Raw genomic sequence first — 20,320 nt, forward strand, 5'->3', positions numbered from 1 at the left:
ACAGCTTTGTGAGTATACTAAAAAGCCCTAAATTGTACACTTTAAGATGGTGATTATTATGGTGTGTGACATACTTCAATTTTTTTTTTTAAAGAGAGAAAAGAAGCTAGGCAGGAAACATCAGAATAAAATAAATGAAAATAAAGAAAATTAACAAAATGAGTGGAACAATGAAAATGAAAAGAATCAACAAAACCAAAAGCTGACTTTTAAGGGGAAAAATATACAACTAAAGAGAAAATGCTGCCAATGAGACTGATGAGGGTAAGCAAGCAGACTGAAAACAAAACCTTAAATTGTCTGAGTGACGAATACAACGAATGTGGATTCAATTATTCGATTGCTGCAGGTTTGAGAGAGTCTACCCACCTGTCTATCTCTGTTTTCTAGGGACCATACCTCGAACTCAGAACCTTAGAGAGGCTCCATTTCTTCCCTACATTCTTCCCTTGAAGGTCCAGATGTGCAGAGAGATCCAGGGGAGCTGGGGGATTTTATGAGACATTTTCCAGGGGTTTATCTTACAAAGAATTAATTTTCCCAGCATCACAGACTGGCTCACTTCATTTGTCATACTGGCCAAATTATTTCCCAAATTTACAATATTGATCGTATTTGGTCAAGGCAGGGGACTGACTCAGCTTGTTCTCCCCGAGGTCCATGGCTCTGAGAAGAGAGTACACTCCTAACTGGGCTCCATCCTAAAGGGCTGTGAGTGTCCTGGCCACCTAATTCTGTGGCTCATGGGCTGCCCTTGAGCCCCATGCAGCTTCGTTCAAGGCTTCCAGTGCGCCTCCACTTCCATCATAGACCTGGACATTTACTACACTTACCCCATCTGGAAAACTACCACCCAGGTTTAAAATCCTGACCAGACCAAACATCCCCTTTAGAATATTTGTTTTGAATATCCCCTCTTGTGGATTCATGGATAATATAATCTTACCCATACACACAGGAGGAATTCAAAGCAAAGTAAATGGCAGCATGACTGTTTTGCAGATGGCAAGGAGAATGCCGTGCTTCCGCAGAGCCCTGGGACCTTACATGCTGGAGCTGAGACCTTCCCTCCCCGGGTCCGAAGAGCCACAACCTCAAGGACAGAGAGGATATGGCCAGGAGGGGTCATTCCTTATGTCATTGGAGGGAACTTCACTGGTCAGTACCTCCAGATGAGGCCTGCTTTGGGGCTGGGTGCTTTGTCTCCCTAATTTGGCAGAGTCTTCCCTGGAAGGGCTCAAATGAGATGGAGTGGATGCTGGGGCCACAGCAGTCTCACCTGCTAAAGCTCCCTTGTGCCCTTGGGGTCCAGTGTGTTCAGCCTGGGGAAACTGCAGTCTCTGCTGGGGCTAATTCCTTAGAGGTGGTCACCTGTTCCCTGAGGCTTCCTGCAGAGGGGGACACATGACCCTGGCCTTGAAGGATGGACATGGTTTGCACAGTGGGTATGTGAGCAGCTGCGCATGGTGACTTACCTATTCTCTGTCTGCATAAGCATCCTGGACCCCCCCACACCCTCATCAGTGCACCACGGGGTAACCAGAGTGGCCAGTAGACATGGTTGGATGGACCACCTGGGTCCAATCCTGGCCGAGGCACTTACCAGCAGTGCATCCTGGGGAAAGTTACTTAACCTCTCGATGCCTCAGTTCCCTCTTCTCTAAATGGGGATGATAATACTTTCTACCTTGTTTCTGAGGGTGTTTTGAGAATTATATGAGTTAATTTAGAAAAATCACTTAGAATAGTGCCTCGTAGATAGTAATTAGTAATTGTTTGCTATTGGTATCATTCTCTTTAAAATAAATACGTCATCTAATGGTGTCCCAGCGCCATTAATGAAACTGAAACTCCTGACCAAGGTCTCTAAGGCAGCCCTTGCCCCCTCTCCCACCTAGTCCTTTACCCCTCACTCCTCCTCGCTCCTCCTTGATCCTGGTGCACTGACCTCACCAGCCGTCTTTCTCTTCTGGGACGTGCCCACCTCATTGTCTCCTCAGCACACTAGCACTTGCTCTCCTGTCTGCCTGGACAGTTCTTCCCCACATCTTCTCTTGGTTGCCTTCTTATCAGTGGAGTCTCAGATCAAATGGCGTGGCTGGTTTACTTGTATTTTTATTTTTTGTCTCTATGCAAGCACTGTGGGAGGAGGGCTATTTTTCCTGTCTGGTTTTCATTCTTTATCTCCAACACCTGGAACAAGGACTAGCAGTAGACCGTCCACACTTGTGCCCACAGCAGGCTTGTGGCCAGTGTGAGTTGAATGCTTGAGTGAAAGGCCATAGGAGCTGCCTTTTCCAGGCTCTTCGCGTGGACAGCATGTCTCAGTTTGTCTCCTATCCCTGGTTCTGTGACTTCTACTACAAGAAGTTGTTGATGAAGCAGTTGTCCTAATGGCTTGCCAAAGCCACTGAGAACCTCTGAGGAGCAAAGGAACTGTGATGACCTTGGCAACAGGGACCTGCAGCCTGGAAGAGAGTATGAGCGCCTCCTCTTCCACGGAGCCACCCCCTCCCTCTCTCTCTCCCCGGCGGCATCCATGCCCTTGGTTCCCTTCTACTCCCACAGCATTAACCTGGGGCTTCCGGTGCCAGACCCTTAATTAGGTGCTGGTGATAAAAAAATGACTAAGACATCATCCCGTCCTCAAGGGGCTCTCTTCTGCATAAGAGAGAGAGACATGTGCCTAAAGAGTTGACTTGTAGGAATTGTCATTAGCTACTAACTTGTTCTTTGGTATTTTAACCAGGTTCTTTCAGATCTGGTCTGCTTTTCTGGCCAAAGATTTATATAACCTTTATCAAAATTAACTAATTTAATGTAGAGAACTGTCTTTACACAGAGATTTTTGTTATTCTGTCACTAGTAGGATTGCTAATTTGGTGAGTAATTGAGCTATAAACAATTTGAACTAAAAGAGTCAAGGTGTCCCCCCAAAAATAGACAGCTAAGTTACTCTTCAGTCTATGTTTTGATAAGGACAACAATATGGTACATCCACGTCCTCTAGACTGGGAGCCTCCCAATGGTTTGTTGGGTTGTTTGTTTTTTGCAACAAGTTCATTCTAGAATTCAGATCCCGCCCCTAGCCATTCTGTGTACTTCCCAAATAACTATTTTTATAAATCCTTCTCATTGTTTCTAATAAAATCAAAATGCAGTAGTCTTCTTTATTTCAGATTGATAGATTTTGAAAAGAATACTTATTGACTTATACTATTAGCCTAGAGCTTACAGCTGCTTTATTCTTGCTCCCAGACAATTTACATATTGCTTTATTTTTCAACACATTTCTAATCAGAGAAATATGGAGAAAAGTTCAGAGAAAGTATGAAATTCACCTGTTTTCAAAGGCCTTGTAGAAAACTAGGCTCCAGGATCCCCCAGCAAACACTGAACCCTGATGCAAAAGTAGCATGACTGTCTGTGCAAATAGAACTTTGGAGCACATGGGGATACCCTCCTGTAGGTAGAAAATCAGGTAAAGGGGTGGGGTGCAGTGCTGGTGAGTTACTTCACGAGCCTAAAACTGCCAAATTGAAGAGCCTGAGTAACATTTTTTAAACTTTAGAAAAGTACTCTCAATACAAAAGAAAAATTGGGAAGCTGAGGACATTTTGAAAATCCATTTTTACCCTCTTAGTGGGGAGGGTATAGCTCAAGTGGTAGAGCACATGCTTAGCATGCACAAGGTCCTGGGTTCAATCCCCAGTACCTCCATTAAAAAAATAAATAAATAAGTAAACCTAATTACCTCCCACCCCCCCCCCCAAAAAAAAACCCTAACAAAAGTACGTAAATATTTTTACCCTCTCTTCCAATTCACAAACTCCTACTCTCTAAGTTTTGGTAATTCAGGAAACTTATATTGCATTCTTAGCAGAGAAATTCTTAGTCCTAGTGCATTTTTATTCTGGATCACCTGAACAAGATTTTTTTAATCATTAGAACAAGCTTTGTCATAAGACAGTGTAACTTAGAGCATCAAAGGAAAGTATGGCCCCACAAGTCAGATGATGAGCACCTGCCCTGTCGTTTCAGGAAGCCAGAGGGCCATCTTTAAGCAGGCCATGAGGCACTGGGAGAAGCACACCTGTGTGACCTTCATTGAGAGGACTGATGAAGAAAGCTTTATTGTGTTCAGTTACAGAACCTGTGGGTAAGTTCATGAACGCAAGTTCACCTCGGCGGAATCAGAGATAGACAAGTCAGATGACTTATAGGTCTTGAATATTTGCTATAAACAAAGTGTTTCCAATATGCTGAAATATACAGAGGGCTAGCTTTTGTCAGAAACTCTTCTTGCCTTCAACGAGTTCACAATCCAGAGACAGAATAGGTGGAGGAAGCCACCTGGATCTCCTGTCATGGGAGCAGTTGAAGGAACTGGGAGTGTTTCATACAGAGAAGTGGTTCTGAGCCAATTTGGGACCAGTGATCTCACTGAGAAGCTGATGAATCTATGGGATCCCTTGTGATGGAGCAAAATTCTGCATGTAATTTTATGGGCTCCATGGGCTTACAGACTTCCTCCAGGAAACATAACAATAATAAGATGATTGGATTATGAATAAACTTATCCAATAAGTTTATGCCAATAAATGTAAATGTGATATACTCTCCTACTGAAAGAAAAAGTTTCCCATATTAGTTCAAAAACTGAAATCCAGCTACATGCTGTATACATGAGATGACTACTGGGGAATATGACCCAGAAAGGTTTAAAAGCAAAAGGAAAGAAGGCTTACAGGCAAATGCAAACAAAAAGAAAACTGGAATCACAATTCTAGTTGTAGACAAGGTGTTTTTGTTTTGCTTAGTTTGTTTTTAAAGGCAGAACATGTTAAAAAAAAAAAAAGGTGAGACACTTTATAATGAGAAAGAGTACAAGCTACAATGAGAATATAACTCTCATAAATCTTTATGCACCAAATAGCATAGCATTAAGAGTCATAAAACAAGCCCCCGGGATTTTGAGAGGAAATCGACAGAAACACCAGCAGCAGGAGACTTTATTTCATTTCTGTCAACCCAAGTAGATCAATGTCAAGTTGACCAAAAAAAAAAAAAGTGGAGATTTGTAGAGGACTGGAAAAATATAGTTAATAGAGGTAGCCTTATGAATCTATCAGATTCTATAACCTGATAATACATTTTTAAATACCTAGTGAACATTTATAGACATTGTCCATCTATTAAGTGTTAAGAAAACATCAGTGAATTCTAAAAGGCAGAAATAACATTAAAATATTCTCTGATTGCAAAGCAATGAAACTAGACATAATAATAACATAGCAACAACAACAAAAATAAAATAAGTATTCCTGTATTACCTGCTAAGTTAAAAGCTCTCATTTTTACAACTCTTGGGTCATAAATAAATCAGGATTAAAATTACAAGATGCCTAGATAATGAAAGCCCTACAGTTCAAAATTGAAGAGATATGGGCAAAGCTATGTCCAGAAGAAAACTCACAGCCTCAGATATTCACATCACTAAGTAAGAATGACGATGAAATATTCAATTCAAAGAAGTTAGCAAATAAATAACTACATAAAACCCACCACCATAACAAAATAAACCTAATGAGAGTACAACAAAATGGACAAGGTTACACATTACAGTACAAATAAATCGAAGAGTAAATTCTTTGAGTAAACAAATAAAAAAACTGTAGTAGACAAATTGCTTATTTGTCAGTCAAAGACAAAAAAGTGACAGTGCAGAAATACACAAAATCAGAAATCAAAAAGAGAGAAATAATCACAGATTCCACAAAATCATAAAAGAGTACTTTACAAAACTCTAGGGCAAGAAATGTGGAACTCTGGATAACGTGAATGGCTTGAAGGTCAATACAAAGTGCTGGCACAGACCAGTAACTTTGAACGAAATTGAAAAATTGAACAAAAAACTTTTCCCCCACAGCACCAAATCTAGAATTTCACAGATGAATTCTTTCAAAACTTCAAGGAACAAATTATTCTGGTACTATTTAAGCTTTTTAGAGCATAAAAAAGAACACTTTATTCCAATTTACTTTAAAGGGACTATCATGGTGTTGCTACCCCAAAATGAAAAAGATGGCACCAAAAAAAGAGAAAATTATAGACTCAACTGATATGAATAGTCATGCAAAATCCTAACTAAAATATTGGCACCTAGAACCCAGCAGTACAAGAATAGAAGAGTAGGCTGCCAAGAAGGTTTATTGAAGGAATTCAAAACTAGTTCAACACTAGGAAATCTATTTGCATGATTCAACATATTGGTAGATCAAAAGAGAGAAGCCACATTCATGTTTCAATAGATGCTGAAAAGACATCTGCATATTTCAACATGCCTTTGTTGTTTTAATTGTCAAGGTAGTGCAGGAATAGATGTCAGGGATAGATCATTGACTTGCACACACACAGATATGTATGTGTGTATATGTGTGTGTGTGTATCTATATGTCTCTCCCAAAAGCCCACATCATGTTTATCAATGATAATCCTAGAAGCATTTCTGTTAGAATCAGGAACAATTTGAAGATATTTAACATTACTTTTGGAAATACTAGCTAATGTAATTAGACAAGAGAGAGAGAAACAAAATGAATATTGGCAGGAACAAGGCAAAGTTTGTATTGTTTGAAGTTAATGTGATGTATGCCTAAAAAAAACCCCAAATCAGTTGAAAAACTATCAGAAACAAAAGGAGACCCTATTCAGGTGATTGATTACAAAATTAATAAACAAAAAATTAACTACTTTTCCTTTAATGAAATAATTTGATACACTTTCATAATGGGAAAAATCACAACTTTAATAGAAACATAGTAGATAATATATCTAAGAATTAACTTAACAAAAATGCAAACATATGCCAGACCTACGGGAAGAAAATGCCAAAACTCTAAGAAACTTTTAAAAAAGAAGTAAAAATGGAAATGCATACTATTTCCTCGTATGGAAATACCCAACATAGTAAAGATGTCAGAACTTTCTAAAATAATCTATAAATTCATGCCATTCTGCCATTCTGATTTAAACAACAACTTTGTATGTGTGTGAGTGTGTGTGTGTGTATGTATATGTATGTATGTATATATTTTTTAGAGCTTGAATAAACAATATTAGAGTTTTTCTGGAGGAATGACCACATAGAAATAACCGAGAGAGAGAGCAAGGACAAACAGTAGTGACAGGGACAGTGGTAGGGGAGGGGACAGAAAGGGGCCTGATGTCTTATTCCAACATATAGGATATTAAAATACAAATGAAGATAATAGCAAAGCTGTTTGGATCTCAAGGAAAAATAGATATATGAAACAAAAGAGTTTAAAATAAACTTGTACGTGGATGTAGGTAGCATTTTAAATGAGTGAAAGAAAGATGGATTAATCAATTGGAATATTTGAATATTGGGATAATTAAATAGCTCCTTGTGAAAAAAAATAAACCTGGAATCCTACTCACTTCTTACACCAAAAATAATTCTAGGTAGATCAAAGATGTAAACGTTTTTAAAAAGAAAGGAAAGAAAAGAAAAACAGAAAATTGAAAAGTATTAGAAGGAAGCAACAGTGGATTTTACTCATAATCTTGGGATGTAGATGGCCTTTCTAAGCAGGACATAAGAAAGACGTTACATTAAAATTTTAAAATTCTGTCTGGCGAAAACAAAACAAAAACAACACATAAAAGACAGAGTCAAATGAGAAATAACAAAGGGAGAAAAATCTTGGTTAACACTTTTGATAGATAGTCAAAGATTTGTTTCCCTAATTTACAAAAGGTTCTTACAAATCAGTGATAAAAAGATGGACAACCTAAAAAAAAAATTGGGGGGAAGATGTGATTTCATAGTTCACAAGAAAAAAATACGAATGTCACATAAAACATGAAAAACTAGCCAATTTCAGTACAGTTGAATACCACTTTTCATCTATCGAATTGGCAAAAATAGTTTGGCAAAACCAGTGCTGGCCCAGTTGTGGGGAAACAGGGCTTTTAAATATACTATTAGTGGGCATATAACGAAACAACCTTTGGGAATTGCAATTTCATAGTAACTATCAAAATTTCAAATGCACATACCCTTCTATCCATTAATCTCATTGCTAGGAATTTACCCTACCATGAACAAGTAAGACCCCAGTGGTTTCTTTGTTTTGCATTTTGCTGTTTATTTGCGTATTTATTTTGTCTCCTTCTCTCCTGAGGCTCCGTTTAAATAGCAAAAACTGGGGTCAGCCTAAATGTACATTAACGGCAGACTGATCAAACAGATTTTAATATTATGTTGCTTTGAAAAAAAATGAGAGAAGTCTACATGTGCTGTTATAAAAAGAAGTCTAAATTAAGGAGGAAAAAAGACAAGATGAAGGACAACATGGCATATTTTGTAATTAAAATATATATATGTATATAGATGTATTACATTTTCTGGAAGAACATTTAAGAAACTGTTAACAGTGGTTATCTTTGAAGCCTTAATACTTAGATCTTTTGTAACATAGGCATGTATTTTTTAAATATTTTATAGAAGTTATCTGAGTGGTGGGACTAGGAGCCATTTTAATTTTTTTTATACCTTTCTATATTAGGAGTAATGAATATATATTAAAAAATATTGTGCCCAGAAGGGGAGTCACCTCTAAGTCTCCTCTGATAGTAGTATCAAGACTCATACTTTACAGAAACTCAGCGGGCTCCTTCCACTGTCTCCTCCTTGTCATCAGAGATGGTCCAGCAGAAACTTGGGGGTAGAAGAGTGGGGGACGGTATGTGTTTTTTCCCTGGAAGAGAAGCCATGTCTTTCTTTGGATTCGCAGGGGAATCCATGACCACCAAAAAGGTCAAGAACCAGTTTTGGAGGGAATTCCTGCATCGAGGGAAGGTGGACAATTGAGATCGTTTTCAGCTCTGAAAGTCTGTGTTCTTTTCGAGTCACACACACACACACACACACGAGGGGGAGTTAGACTCTTGCCATTTCCTGATCTGCTGACCAGGGTATTTCTGCAATTGTCCAGCTGTTGTTCCTACGTTGGGCGCCGAGGAGGAGGCCCGCAGGCCATATCCATTGGAAAAAACTGTGACAAGTTTGGCATTGTGGCGCATGAGCTGGGCCATGTGGTTGGGTTCTGGCATGAACACACCCGGCCAGACAGAGACCAGCATGTCACCATCATCAGAGAAAACATCCAGCCAGGTAAGGAGTCTGTATGGAGCCCAGAATCCACTTGTCAGGCAGCTGCCACTCACGGGGTCAGGAGGGAGTAAAGAGGGGGGTTGCCAGGAGCTGACCAGCACTCATGTGTAAGTATGGAGGCTTTTGTCACCAGCACTGTCCATCTGTGGCCCTTCCTGGGAGGTCATCTGCCAGAGCTTGTAGGTGAGAGCAGAAGTGAAATGACTTTCCATGTTGTAAAGGACGATGAAATCCAACTCCATTTCCTAACAGGAACAGAATTGACCAGAACACTGTTGCAGCATCAAAGCTGAGAAGCCAAAAAAAGAGTTCTCCTGGTTGCTTTTTTAAAACTCATTTTTGCTGATAAAGGCAACACATATTTTTGAAACTGAAATATAATTAGGACACAAGTACACATAAAACTAGTATTTCCACCTATCCCAAGGCGGATAAACTGAAAAAAAAAAAAAAACCTCCTCCTGTTAAACAATTTTATACAGAAATTCATATTGAACGTGAAAGTAGCTGGGTGAACAATACAATTGCCTTAAAAATGCTTTCCAGTCTGAATTCTCAATTTGGGATTTAACATAACTCTGATGTGTTTTCTTGTGTTCCTTCAATAGCAGTGTTAGAGATTTTTTTAAAAAATGTTTTCTGAGCAATCAGATTGATAACTAATCTATCTACTGACTTAGTTTAAGTCTTCTGAGTGGCATTTTGGGAGGAGTGTTGGGTGGTGGGGTTGGGACAGCGTATGCTGTTCTAAGTTTCAAATTTCCAGTCTGTTAAAACCAACAGCAAGAACCACCACCACATCTGTCGTTTGACTGATGGGGCTAACAGAGCTCTCGGAAGTTGCTATGGGTCGTCCTTCTCCCCCCTCTGCCTCCTTTCAGGTGACTGCCTTGGTTTTCAAAGGCCTTAACAGAGTGTTGTGTCACAGGTCAGGAGTATAATTTCTTAAAAATGGAAGCTGGGGAAGTGAGCTCTCTGGGAGAGACGTACGACTTTGACAGCATCATGCACTACGCCCGGAACACCTTCTCAAGGTCGGAATCTACGGTTATGCATCGTCTGTGTTTTACTGTGCCTGCCGCAGGCCTGGGTCGGATTCCTGGAGGTCTGCGGAGAGCAGGTCTCTGCATGCTCCCAGCACAGTTGGCGTGTCTGTCCTTGAAATTCAGTGGCCTCTGGGCTGCAGTGAAATATAATCTAATCAGGTTCCCACTAATAAGATTGAATCCCATTGTGAAGCTGGTGTTCCATCATTGCCCTCCTGTCACAAGCAGCAAACTGGAAAAGGGAAATTATCGAGAGGTTAGCTGGGATAATAATTTAGCAGCTTTGTGTAAAATTTCCAGTGGGTAGGGGACTCTTCTAAAGCACGACCTTGATGTAAGCATGGTGGCACTTACCAGTCCACTTAGAAGAGATGTGGTTTGCTGGAAGCTAGACTGTCTGAGCTGGGAGGGTGGTAAGTCATGGATTCATTTTTCATTAGAGGTGAAGAAAATGAGGCTCCAGCCAGCTCGAGGGCACGCAGGTAGCTGGGGTCAGAGTGAGAACAAAAATCCAAGTCACACATGCTGGTCACACATGATGGTAGCTGGTATCCCCAAGCACATTCAGACCAGTTATTTACAGCTGGCATCAGCAGGGTCTGTTTTGATGAGTTAGTGCTGCGCTGGACCCAGTGTTAATTGTTTTTCATATTGCCCTCGCTTCCAGATCGTGGAAGTGTTTTGTATATAGAAGTTTTCCCCTACTAGTCCCAGTTTTGTAGGTCTTTCCATTCTTGAGTTAATCACAGGGCAGATATTTTCTCTCTTGGCATTTTTCCCCCTCAGTCTCCTCCTAAAACCACCTTGTTTGCTATTAAATTATTTATTTAATAATTTTTTAAAAGATTTGAAGTGATTCCCAATCTATACAAGAAAAATTAGATGAGGAAACTTGGGGATGGGGGACAGGGGAAAAATAAGGGCAGGTAGCTAAGTGGAAGCTTGGAATCAATTTGGTGTTTAGAATATATGCCAGAACGTTATGAACCCTTTGTTGGTGTGTGGTGTGGACAGCAAATCCTGCCCTGTGCTTCCTAGCAAGTCACAGCAAAGAAGGAATCGATCCATTTCATGAGTTTCTATGTCCATGAAGATCAAAGGAAACCATTCGTTCAGGAGACACGCAGCTCTTGGGAGTGAAAGGGAAACTACCTGGCTGCATGGCTCTTGGATAAGGCTGCTGAAAGCACCCCGTTGATGAGGTCGCAGAACCATGGCAGAGATCCTCCATGCCTCGGCGTCACAAATTCTGAGCCAGGCAGGCGCTCTCCAGAGCTCTAATGCGTGGAGTTGGGTTGAAGTCAGCATCTTTGAACAACTGGCATGGGAATGACCTGCCCTGTTCTCTTTATCAGAAGAGTCAGGGGCAATACAACATGATGAAGAAATCGCTGATTCTAGTACTAGCTCTCCCATGTACCTGGCTGTTGAGGGAAGTCTAGACAGTAGTTAGAGGCAGCTGTGTGTGGTGTCAAATCACCTCCCTGAGCCTCGGTTCCCTGGTGAGAGACCTGGACTAGATGTTCTGAGCCCCTTCCAGCTCAAACATTTCAACATTTCCTAATCAGAATGGGTGAGGGATGGCCAGACATGATCACATTCATTGCCATATGGAACTCTGAGGCTTCCTCTTTGGCACGCTGGGAAACTGAGACTTTGAGGGACCTAATCTGGGGGTGTGGGAGGTAGGATGAGAGCCCATTCTGCTGATGAAAGAGGTGAGATGCTTGGGTGTGGGGGCTGGGCTGACTCACAGGTTTGGGAACTGATGCAGGGAATAGCCAGCCTGCCTCATATCATCCCCAGGGGGTGCAGAGAGCCAACTTATTGATTTTTTCAAGATGGCCCTAGTGAGAAGCTTATACCTTGGGTCTTGTTTTTATAGCTTCAAAACTCTTTGTATTGCTTTATACCATATCTATTAATTATTCTTTTAAATCTATTTATTAATATGTATCTTTGGCCTTCCCCTCTCCCTCACCAGACTGAGATCTCTGAGGATAGAGACTATTTCATCCTCTTCTAGTCCCCAGCACCCAACACGGTGCCTGGCACAGAGCAGCTATTCTGTAGATATTTGTCAAATGAATAAATTAATGAATGAGTCAGAAGAGACAGGGAGACCTGCAGTGCTGACGACTAGAAGAGGATGTTAAGGGAAGAAATGGCCATCAGCCTCATTGCTGTTCTTTCCAGCTACAAATGCAGTGGTCACTTCATTAAGGGGAATCTACAAGTATCTCCTGTGCAGGAACTTTTGGACAAATTACTACTAAAGGGTTGTAGAAACTACATTCCTTCTCTGTGCCTGTTGTGTGCATTATGGTGCAAAGCTCTAAAGCCAGAGGCCAAGGCAAGAATGCAGACAGACTGTCTTCTGGCACCAACATTTCTTTTCTTGTCTTTCAAGAAAAAAAATTCTCTATTTTTTCTGTAATTTCTAATCCATAATACAATTCCTTTTGCCCCTCAGTGCGTAACCATTTTAGCACTGTTGTCAATGTGAAGCATTTTATCAGCACAGACCAGTGGAAATCCATGGGCAAAACCTACAAAACAATAGTTCCTTATCAAAAGCACCCAGAACCCCTAGAAGGGAGATTGGCGAGGGGGCAGCACACAGTGTGATGGGCAGCTAGGTAGGGGCAGAGCACCTGAAGGTGTTGGCGGGGGGGCAGACTCCCCTTCTGGTACCATGATGTCATCAATTGCTGCAGAATTATCTAGCTCCAAATTTAACAGTTCACAACAACTTACTTTTTATGACGTTGTGGGTCCTTCTGATTCGTTCTTCTCTGGTCTTGCCTGGGATCACTCTCGAAGTGATAGTCACCTGATAGTGTGGTCAGGTTGGATGATGGCTGGTGCCATGTCTGGCCATGGTGCTGCCTGTGCACTGGGGCCCCTCGGTTCTCCTCCATGTGGTCTCCCACCCTCCAAGCAGGCTAGGCTGGGCTGTTCACTGCTTGGGAACTCAGAGGGCAAGCCGGGAAGCTGCCAGACTCTTAAGGCTCAGGCTCTAGACCGTGTATGACATCACTTCTGTCGCAGTCTATTGACCAGAACAAGACACAAGGCCGGCCCAGACTCAAGTGATGAAGAAATAGATTCTACCTCTTAATGGGAGGAGTTGCAACTTCGTGTTACAAGGGGATGTGGGTATCAGGAGGCACAATGTGTTATTTTAATAATCTACGGCAGCTGCCTTCACACCCTTGCTCCAGAGTCAAGAATGGTTTCAGCAAATCTATTTTGTAGCATTGTCCTTTATGCCAATTTTCTGCATGGATTTTTCAGAAAACTGCTTTGTTCAGTGGGGGCATTTATCCATGGTGTTTTTACTTGACCCACTTTTGGTCAAATTCTCCCCCCTTCTAACTTCATGCCATTACTCTTGGTCACAGATCCCCTGGAGCTAACCCTGCACATCGCCTTTGATTCTGCAAAGGAGCAGAAAATGGCCCGTAGGACCCTTGCTCATCTAAGAGGCAAATGCTAGTCCTGCTGCTGGGAAACCCAGTCGTCGTGTGTCTTTACAACTGTCTGCTTCCAACTTTATTCCCTCTAGTTTATGGCAGTTCCTGCCTCCTCCCCGTAGTTAGACCCAGGCTGTGGGGAGTGGTGTCTTTGGAGGTTTTGTCGGGCAAGTGTCCAAGAGATGAGGAGACAGTTCTCTGGTACAGGAGCTTCTTTGTTTGGAGAACTCAGAGCTGACAGTTTTATTCCCCAAGGGCATCTGCCAAACCCCTTCTTAGTTTAGCAGAATGTCAGTGCTAAGAGTTGTCCTACATAAAAGGGGGGCTGTAACTGCGGGGGTTTACACAGGGGACGTCTCTTATAGTAAACATCTTCCAGGGCCCACCGCTGTGCTGGCGGCTCAGGGACCAGTCAGGGAAGGAGTCTCAGCCCACAGAGCTGAGTGTGAGCCGAGGTGATTCCTGCTGCTTTGGTTTTTGGAGTCGCCAAGCTTCCCAAGTCTATCGTGTGTCTCACACACATGAAGGGCTGTTTCTGACTGGATGGAGGAAGATGCCAGGAGGCTGGCTCCATACCGGCCTGTGTTCAGTTCCAGGGCTGGCTCCCCATTACTCGCTTTGTTCTCGGGGTGAATCTCTAGGCTCTGCCAACTTGGCTTTCTCACCTCCAGAGAGGAACCCTGATGACAATGGCACCTGCTTCCTAGGGTGTTATGAGGATTAAATGAGATGGTACATTTGGTGTCCAGCCAGGGCCTGGCACATAGGAAGGTCCTGTGAACACTCAGTAGGTTGAGTCGCCTACATGGAGCGGTCTTCCACAGGGTCAGTTAGCCTGAGTGGCCAGGAGATTGTCTGGAGCCTTGCATTTTGTGCAGTAAAATGTCTTCCTCCAGGGGAATCAAGAAAACAGTTACAAGTGAACACATTTTATGTCAGGGCAGAAATACCCATTTTTAGATTCACAGGTGATTGAATTTAGAATCTTACGTAGCGTCATCACTTGTGGTGTAAAACTTGGTGAAGTCAGTGAGGGAGACCCAGGATCCCATAGGAGTTGCTCTCAGGGACCCAGAGATGAGACAATGGGAGTTAGAGAGCAACAGGCCAGCTGGTTAAAAGCTGGGGAGAGCGTGCTAAGGAGGACATGTGCAGACCATCCAGACTCCTGTGTGCTGATGTTGTGAAGTTAGTGAGCCTAGAATCTGATTTAGGAAAAAAGTATACACAAGAATGAAAGGGAAGTACTAGGGATAAGCTATATTTTCCAAGGTAGTGTAGGACTTAGGGAAAAGGAAATGTTTGAGAGAGAGGAGAGAAAGGAGAGAGCAGCTGATAACTAGGTACAAGCATTTTTACCCATTTCCTTTTGAGTATTAATAACTGTTTTGCAAAACCTTTTGATGACGGTGTCCTATCTTGGCTGCATAATTTAATCTAAGAAGCATTTCTTGAGGTCTGCTGTGCTCCAGTCCCTGAGGGCATAGAGGTGAGAGACCCAGTCTCTCTGCTGGAGGAACTTACTGTTTAGGAGAGAAGACAGTTACCATCACCCTGAAAAGGACAATAAAGTATGATAAGAGGCTAGATGGATAAGACCCAGAGGAGGGAGTGATTCCCTCAGGATGCGAGGGGTAGAAAGGGTTTTCAGAAGACTTTTAAGAGGGAAAGCCATCTGACTGGGTTTTGGAGAATGAACAGGAGTTTGCAGTGGGCGAGGAGATGGGGTGTCGGCAGCTTTGGCAGAGGACAGCTTGTCTAAGGGCATGTTTGGGGCCAGCAGGAGAATGAGGTTGCTTATGATAACAAGTGAGGTGGAAGTGTCAGGAGAGGAAGGCAGAAGCCAGTGAGCCAGGCCTGGAGACCCAGGTGGTGATAGGAAGTTGGTGAAGGCTTCTAAGCAGAGTGGGCACATGCCTACCGTTGTGTTTCAGAATGATCACACGGCAGCCTTGTTGAGGGGCAAGCAGAGGTGGCTGAGTCTATAGGAGGGAGTTGAGAAGCTACTGGAAAGAGTGCAGGAAGGGGATGCTGACTACTAAGGCAGTGTTCTAGGATGAGGAGGAGGGCATGGGTTCAAGGGATGTACAGAGGGTGCCATGGACAGGACCTGGTTCCTGGTTCCGACAAGGGGGTGGGAGGGAGAGAACAGAGCCAAAGGCACCTTCAGATTCAGTCTCAGGAGACAGGTTCGTGGAAGAAGCAGGAGGAGGGAACGCACTAGGTTGTGAAGGAGTTGGATGTAAGTGCTCCGTAGGACAGCACAGGGTGGGGTCATGAGGTATCTGTCTTAGCAAATGGTTCTGGGGCTGGAACCAGGGAATTCACTGTCAGCATATAGGTGGTGGTTAAAACCCAGAGGAGCAGGTGGAGCAGGAGAGAGGAGGGAGAAGGTGGGGGAGGAAACCGAGGGTAGCACTTCCAGGGAAACAGAAGAAGTAGATCCTATCTTACTGTTCAGAGAGAGAGAGCAGTGCCTCAGGAACCAGGGAGAAGGGAGTCCGGGGAGGGAGGGGCCCGCAAAGGTGGCAGTGCTCCAGGGAGGGCAGATGAGCATTGACAAGGGTCCTTCCGACTTGCCAGTTGGTCGGTGACTGGTGCCCACCGAGGGCAAGGTCAGACTGCAATTGGATTAAGCCATGGAGAGTGAGGCTGCCAGACAGAGAATGGAGACAGTTATATCCAGAGCTTGAGTTAAGAAGGTAAGGAAAGGAATCCGGTGGTAACTGGAGACAGTGTTTCAAGGGAAGGCGCTACCCCGCTGGAGAGGTCCCAAATCAGGGGTCTGGAAGCAGAATGGGAGGCTAGGCGGGGAGTAAAGCTCGCACACCACATGGAGGTGAGAACTGGGCCGGTACACACCAGGCATCCTGGTGACCATTTGTCTGCCTTGCTCGTTTTAGATTTCATTCACGTTGGAGCAGAATAAGATGTTAAAGTTAGAAGGGGCTGCCAGGACCATCTCAGCCAATCTCTTATCACTCAGAGGGGTAAATTGAGGCTCAGAGAGGGAAAGGACTTGTCCAAGCTCACCGAGGTGGCAGAGTCAGGCCTTACGTAGAAATCTCTGGGCCAGGGCTTTCTTGACTACCTCCTGTTCTCTGCGTTCATCTCATTTTCCATCTGATTATCCCTCTTGCCAGCAAGGCCCCCCAAACCCTGATCTCCTTTATTCACCAATTCATCAAGCAGCACTTGCTGACCAGCCCCTGAGAATCTCACACTCTACTGGTTCCCAAGCTCTCTCTGGAGCCTCTCCAAGACTTATCCATGTTCCGTACTGTCCGCTGCACAACTCCAGAGGGCGCCACTCACACAGTAGTCTCTCTGAATAGTGCTCCCTGCAGTTGTGCAGCGTGGGGGCCTGGGGCCTGGACCTGTCAGGGGCTTTGTGAAAATGCTCTGTACACTTCAGTAAGTAAGCCCTCAGGGCCACTGGGCCAGGGCATATTTTTAAACTTGGCAGAGTCATTTTCCCATTGGAAAGGGAGCAGGCAGCTAATGAAATGGAATGCTAACATGCCAGCATGAGGGAAGGAAACCTCTGCAGTGATGCCAGCCTGGGGGAGCCGGCCAGGGGGTAGGAATGTTGATGGGGTTGTGGACGAGGAAATGGACTCTAAATCCCTGCACCCATGGCGGACCCCCTTGACTTTCACTCTCCTTTCTCTCTCTCTCTTCTCTTTCTGCAGAGGAGTTTTCTTAGACACCATCCTCCCCCGTCGAGACGACAATGGTGTCAGGCCAACCATTGGCCAGCGCGTGCGGCTCAGTCAGGGAGACATAGCTCAAGCCAGGAAGCTGTACAAATGCCCAGGTAACTGTGAATCACGGGCGTTCCCTGGGTCTCCATAGCACCCACGGAGACAGCTCACCACTGTTTGCAAACTTCTCCCATGCTGGGAAGACAACTTGGAGGATGTGAAGAGTGTCCCCCTTGGCAGCTATGATTCCTGGTGTGCTGCTGTTAGGAGGAGCTAGGCAGTGCAGAAAGCCCAAGTGGTGGAGTGGTTACAAGTCATGAAGCAAAAAACAGATTTTAGAGCCCACAGCTTAACTTGTGGGAAGCTTGGGAATTCTCTGGCACAGCTCTGATGTTCAGAAGAGAAGAAGGCATAGTGGAACAACAGTGAACTGGAGTCCAGTGCATGGTGCATCCCGTAGTGGTAAAAAGCCTTCTTCTTTCTATGCAAGTAGGGGATGTGGGTTTGGCCAAATAAGAACAGAGGGTTAAAAAAAAAAAGAAGAAGAAAGAAAAAGAACAGAGGTTTTGCAGAAAGGCAAAGAGTGAAGGAGAATGTTTTGGAAGGGTTGAAGCCAGCTTCCCAAATACTGGAAGGCAGAGGGAGTCTCAGAGTGTAAATGAGGTCATTTCTATGATCATGGGCTCTCCAAGTTGTCCAAGGTGCTGGTCAGTGGACGATATGCTGCCATTGAATACTGGACAGTACACTGGACCCGAGCAGATACCTGCTTCTCTGCCAGTTCAGAGACCCCCCACCCCTTGAGTTTGCCCTCTTTGCTTCCATCCCCTTGGCTTCAGCATCAACACACCCCCTGGCTGCCCTGGGGGTAGCTCACGTTGGCCCCTTTAAGCTGCTGAGCTTCAGTGCAAAGCATTAGTTTACAGTAGCCAAGTTTTTACCTGTGATGGGAGATAAGGCAATTCGGTGGTTTGGGGAAGAAGAAGGAAATTCCATTACCAACAGGTCCAGTAATCTTTTCCAAACTCCCAGACCAGACACACAGTTTGATCATGGGACAGAGTATTTGAATTAGGGGTCATCTTAGAAAACTGGGCTATCACTTTTTATTTTTTAAACATACTGCTGGCTCACTCTCAAAGGCACGGCCATGCTCAGTCCCTAAGGGTCGGTGCCACTTCCCTCCCAGGCTGCTGTTCTGGGAGCTCCCTAGACCATCTGTGTCCTGAACCTGCGCAGAAAAGGCCTCTGGTTGCCCCAGCTCTTGTGCAAAGGACAGGGCGTGCAAAGGACCGTGTGGGACTGCTCCATCATGAAACTCTAGGAAATATGTCCATCCAGCTATTAGTCATCTGGGGGCGTGTTAGGGCTGAAATACAGAACACACATATCACATAACCTTGCTGAATTGAAAGAGAAACCTTATAGCATTCCCTGGGAAATGCCACAGTATTTCTTTAGTTATAAATGTATATGCCTCTTACTTCCCAAAAGGATTCCAGGCAGCTGGTAAATACCATGGAGCCATACAGTCATATATCTGTTCTTGCAGAATGTTGATGATTATTCTAAAGTAATTTCCATGGAACCCTCGGGGGTGTTGACTGCTGGGCATAATCCTCATGATGCCTGGCAGTTGTTCGGTAACGTGATACTGAAGCCCCGATATCCAGGATTTCCTGAGGCTGACGATGGGCTGTTCTCCCCATATCCCTTCCTGCAGCTCCAAAAACTGCATCTTCAAGTAGTTTCAAGTAGTAGCTGAAAGTGAAGGTGGTTGCTCTGCAGAGGTTGAATTAAACGTAGGAAAAGGAGCTAAGGACGCTCGTTTCCCACACCTTGGAGGTGGCCCGTGAGAGAAGGGTGCTCAGCAAACCAATGTCCCTGTCTTTGGGATCTGAATCCCCAAGGGTGAGGGGATATGAAACCTGCAGCTTCCAAGCTTATGCATACAGATACCTTTTTTCCCCTTGAGGACCAATTAGGGGAAATGTGTTTTGCATACATAGGACTAAGTTCTAGGCTCCAGGCAACCATCCAACATTCAGAGGCAGAATAGCCTACTGCAGAATATTCCAGCTTCCTGTGCCTCTGGTCATTTTCCTCTGTTTCCTTGACTATTCCATCTCTCTTTCAGAGGTAGGGAGCAGAGAAAGAAGAGACAGGATTCAAATAGCTGAAATAAGTTTCAAAACGTTTCCTTTTTCTTTTTGCTTCACCTCCTTGCACTTCCGTATTCTCTCTGCCACGGATGTCATTAGTGGTCATTATCATGGCTACTATGAATGAAACACCCACTATGTGCCAAGCACTGTGCTGATCCATTTCATGTCATGCAGATGATTTCATTAACTCTCTAGGTAGGTCTCACCCATTTCACAGATAAGAAAACTAAGGCCCAGCAAGACTGGGAGATTTGCCCACCACCACACAGCCAGCTGGAGAGCCGAGATTCAAGCCCAGCTCTAAGCTGGGCTCAATCCTGAGAGCCTCAGAAGAAACCCCTGGGGTGTTACTAGGAGCACCCTAGCCCGATTTTTGCTTTTATTAGCTAGAAAAATGTCAATCTGCCTGATGTGCTTTTTGCCAAGGCGTTCCAAGGACTTAGGCTGGCAAAGGGGCGAATTAGTTCAGCAGCCCTGTCCAGGGAGCTGCTGGGCAGGAAGCGTGTGTGCCTGCCTGAATCACACTTGTCATTTTACTTGTGCAGCGTGTGGGGAGACCCTGCAGGACACAACAGGAAACTTTTCCGCACCTGGTTTCCCGAATGGCTACCCTTCTTATTCCCACTGCGTCTGGAGGATATCGGTCACTCCGGGGGAAAAGGTAGGCGTGAAACCATCTCAAGAAATGACAGGGCATTCCTTGAGTGGGGCGAGGCATGAGGAATTGGTA

At 44.1% G+C, this 20,320-nt stretch overlaps 1 protein-coding gene across 2 annotated transcripts in view; it reads left to right on the plus strand.

Moving 5' to 3' along the window:
* The window catches only part of TLL2 (tolloid like 2), a 120,384-nt gene that overhangs the window by 62,943 nt on the left and 37,121 nt on the right, over positions 1–20,320 (plus strand). The window contains exons 4-9 of one of the 2 annotated variants that reach the window (XM_010971122.3): positions 1,003–1,158; positions 4,042–4,159; positions 9,021–9,199; positions 10,128–10,233; positions 17,414–17,538; positions 20,136–20,251. In XM_010971122.3, the coding sequence (XP_010969424.2) occupies positions 1,003–1,158; positions 4,042–4,159; positions 9,021–9,199; positions 10,128–10,233; positions 17,414–17,538; positions 20,136–20,251 (800 nt within the window). The remainder of the gene's footprint in view (positions 1–1,002; positions 1,159–4,041; positions 4,160–9,020; positions 9,200–10,127; positions 10,234–17,413; positions 17,539–20,135; positions 20,252–20,320) is intronic. The other variant, XM_074373837.1, reaches the window with a different exon arrangement.

This window comes from Camelus bactrianus, chromosome 11 (genome assembly GCF_048773025.1).
Source record: "Camelus bactrianus isolate YW-2024 breed Bactrian camel chromosome 11, ASM4877302v1, whole genome shotgun sequence".
In the NCBI taxonomy this organism is placed as follows: domain Eukaryota; kingdom Metazoa; phylum Chordata; class Mammalia; order Artiodactyla; family Camelidae; genus Camelus; species Camelus bactrianus.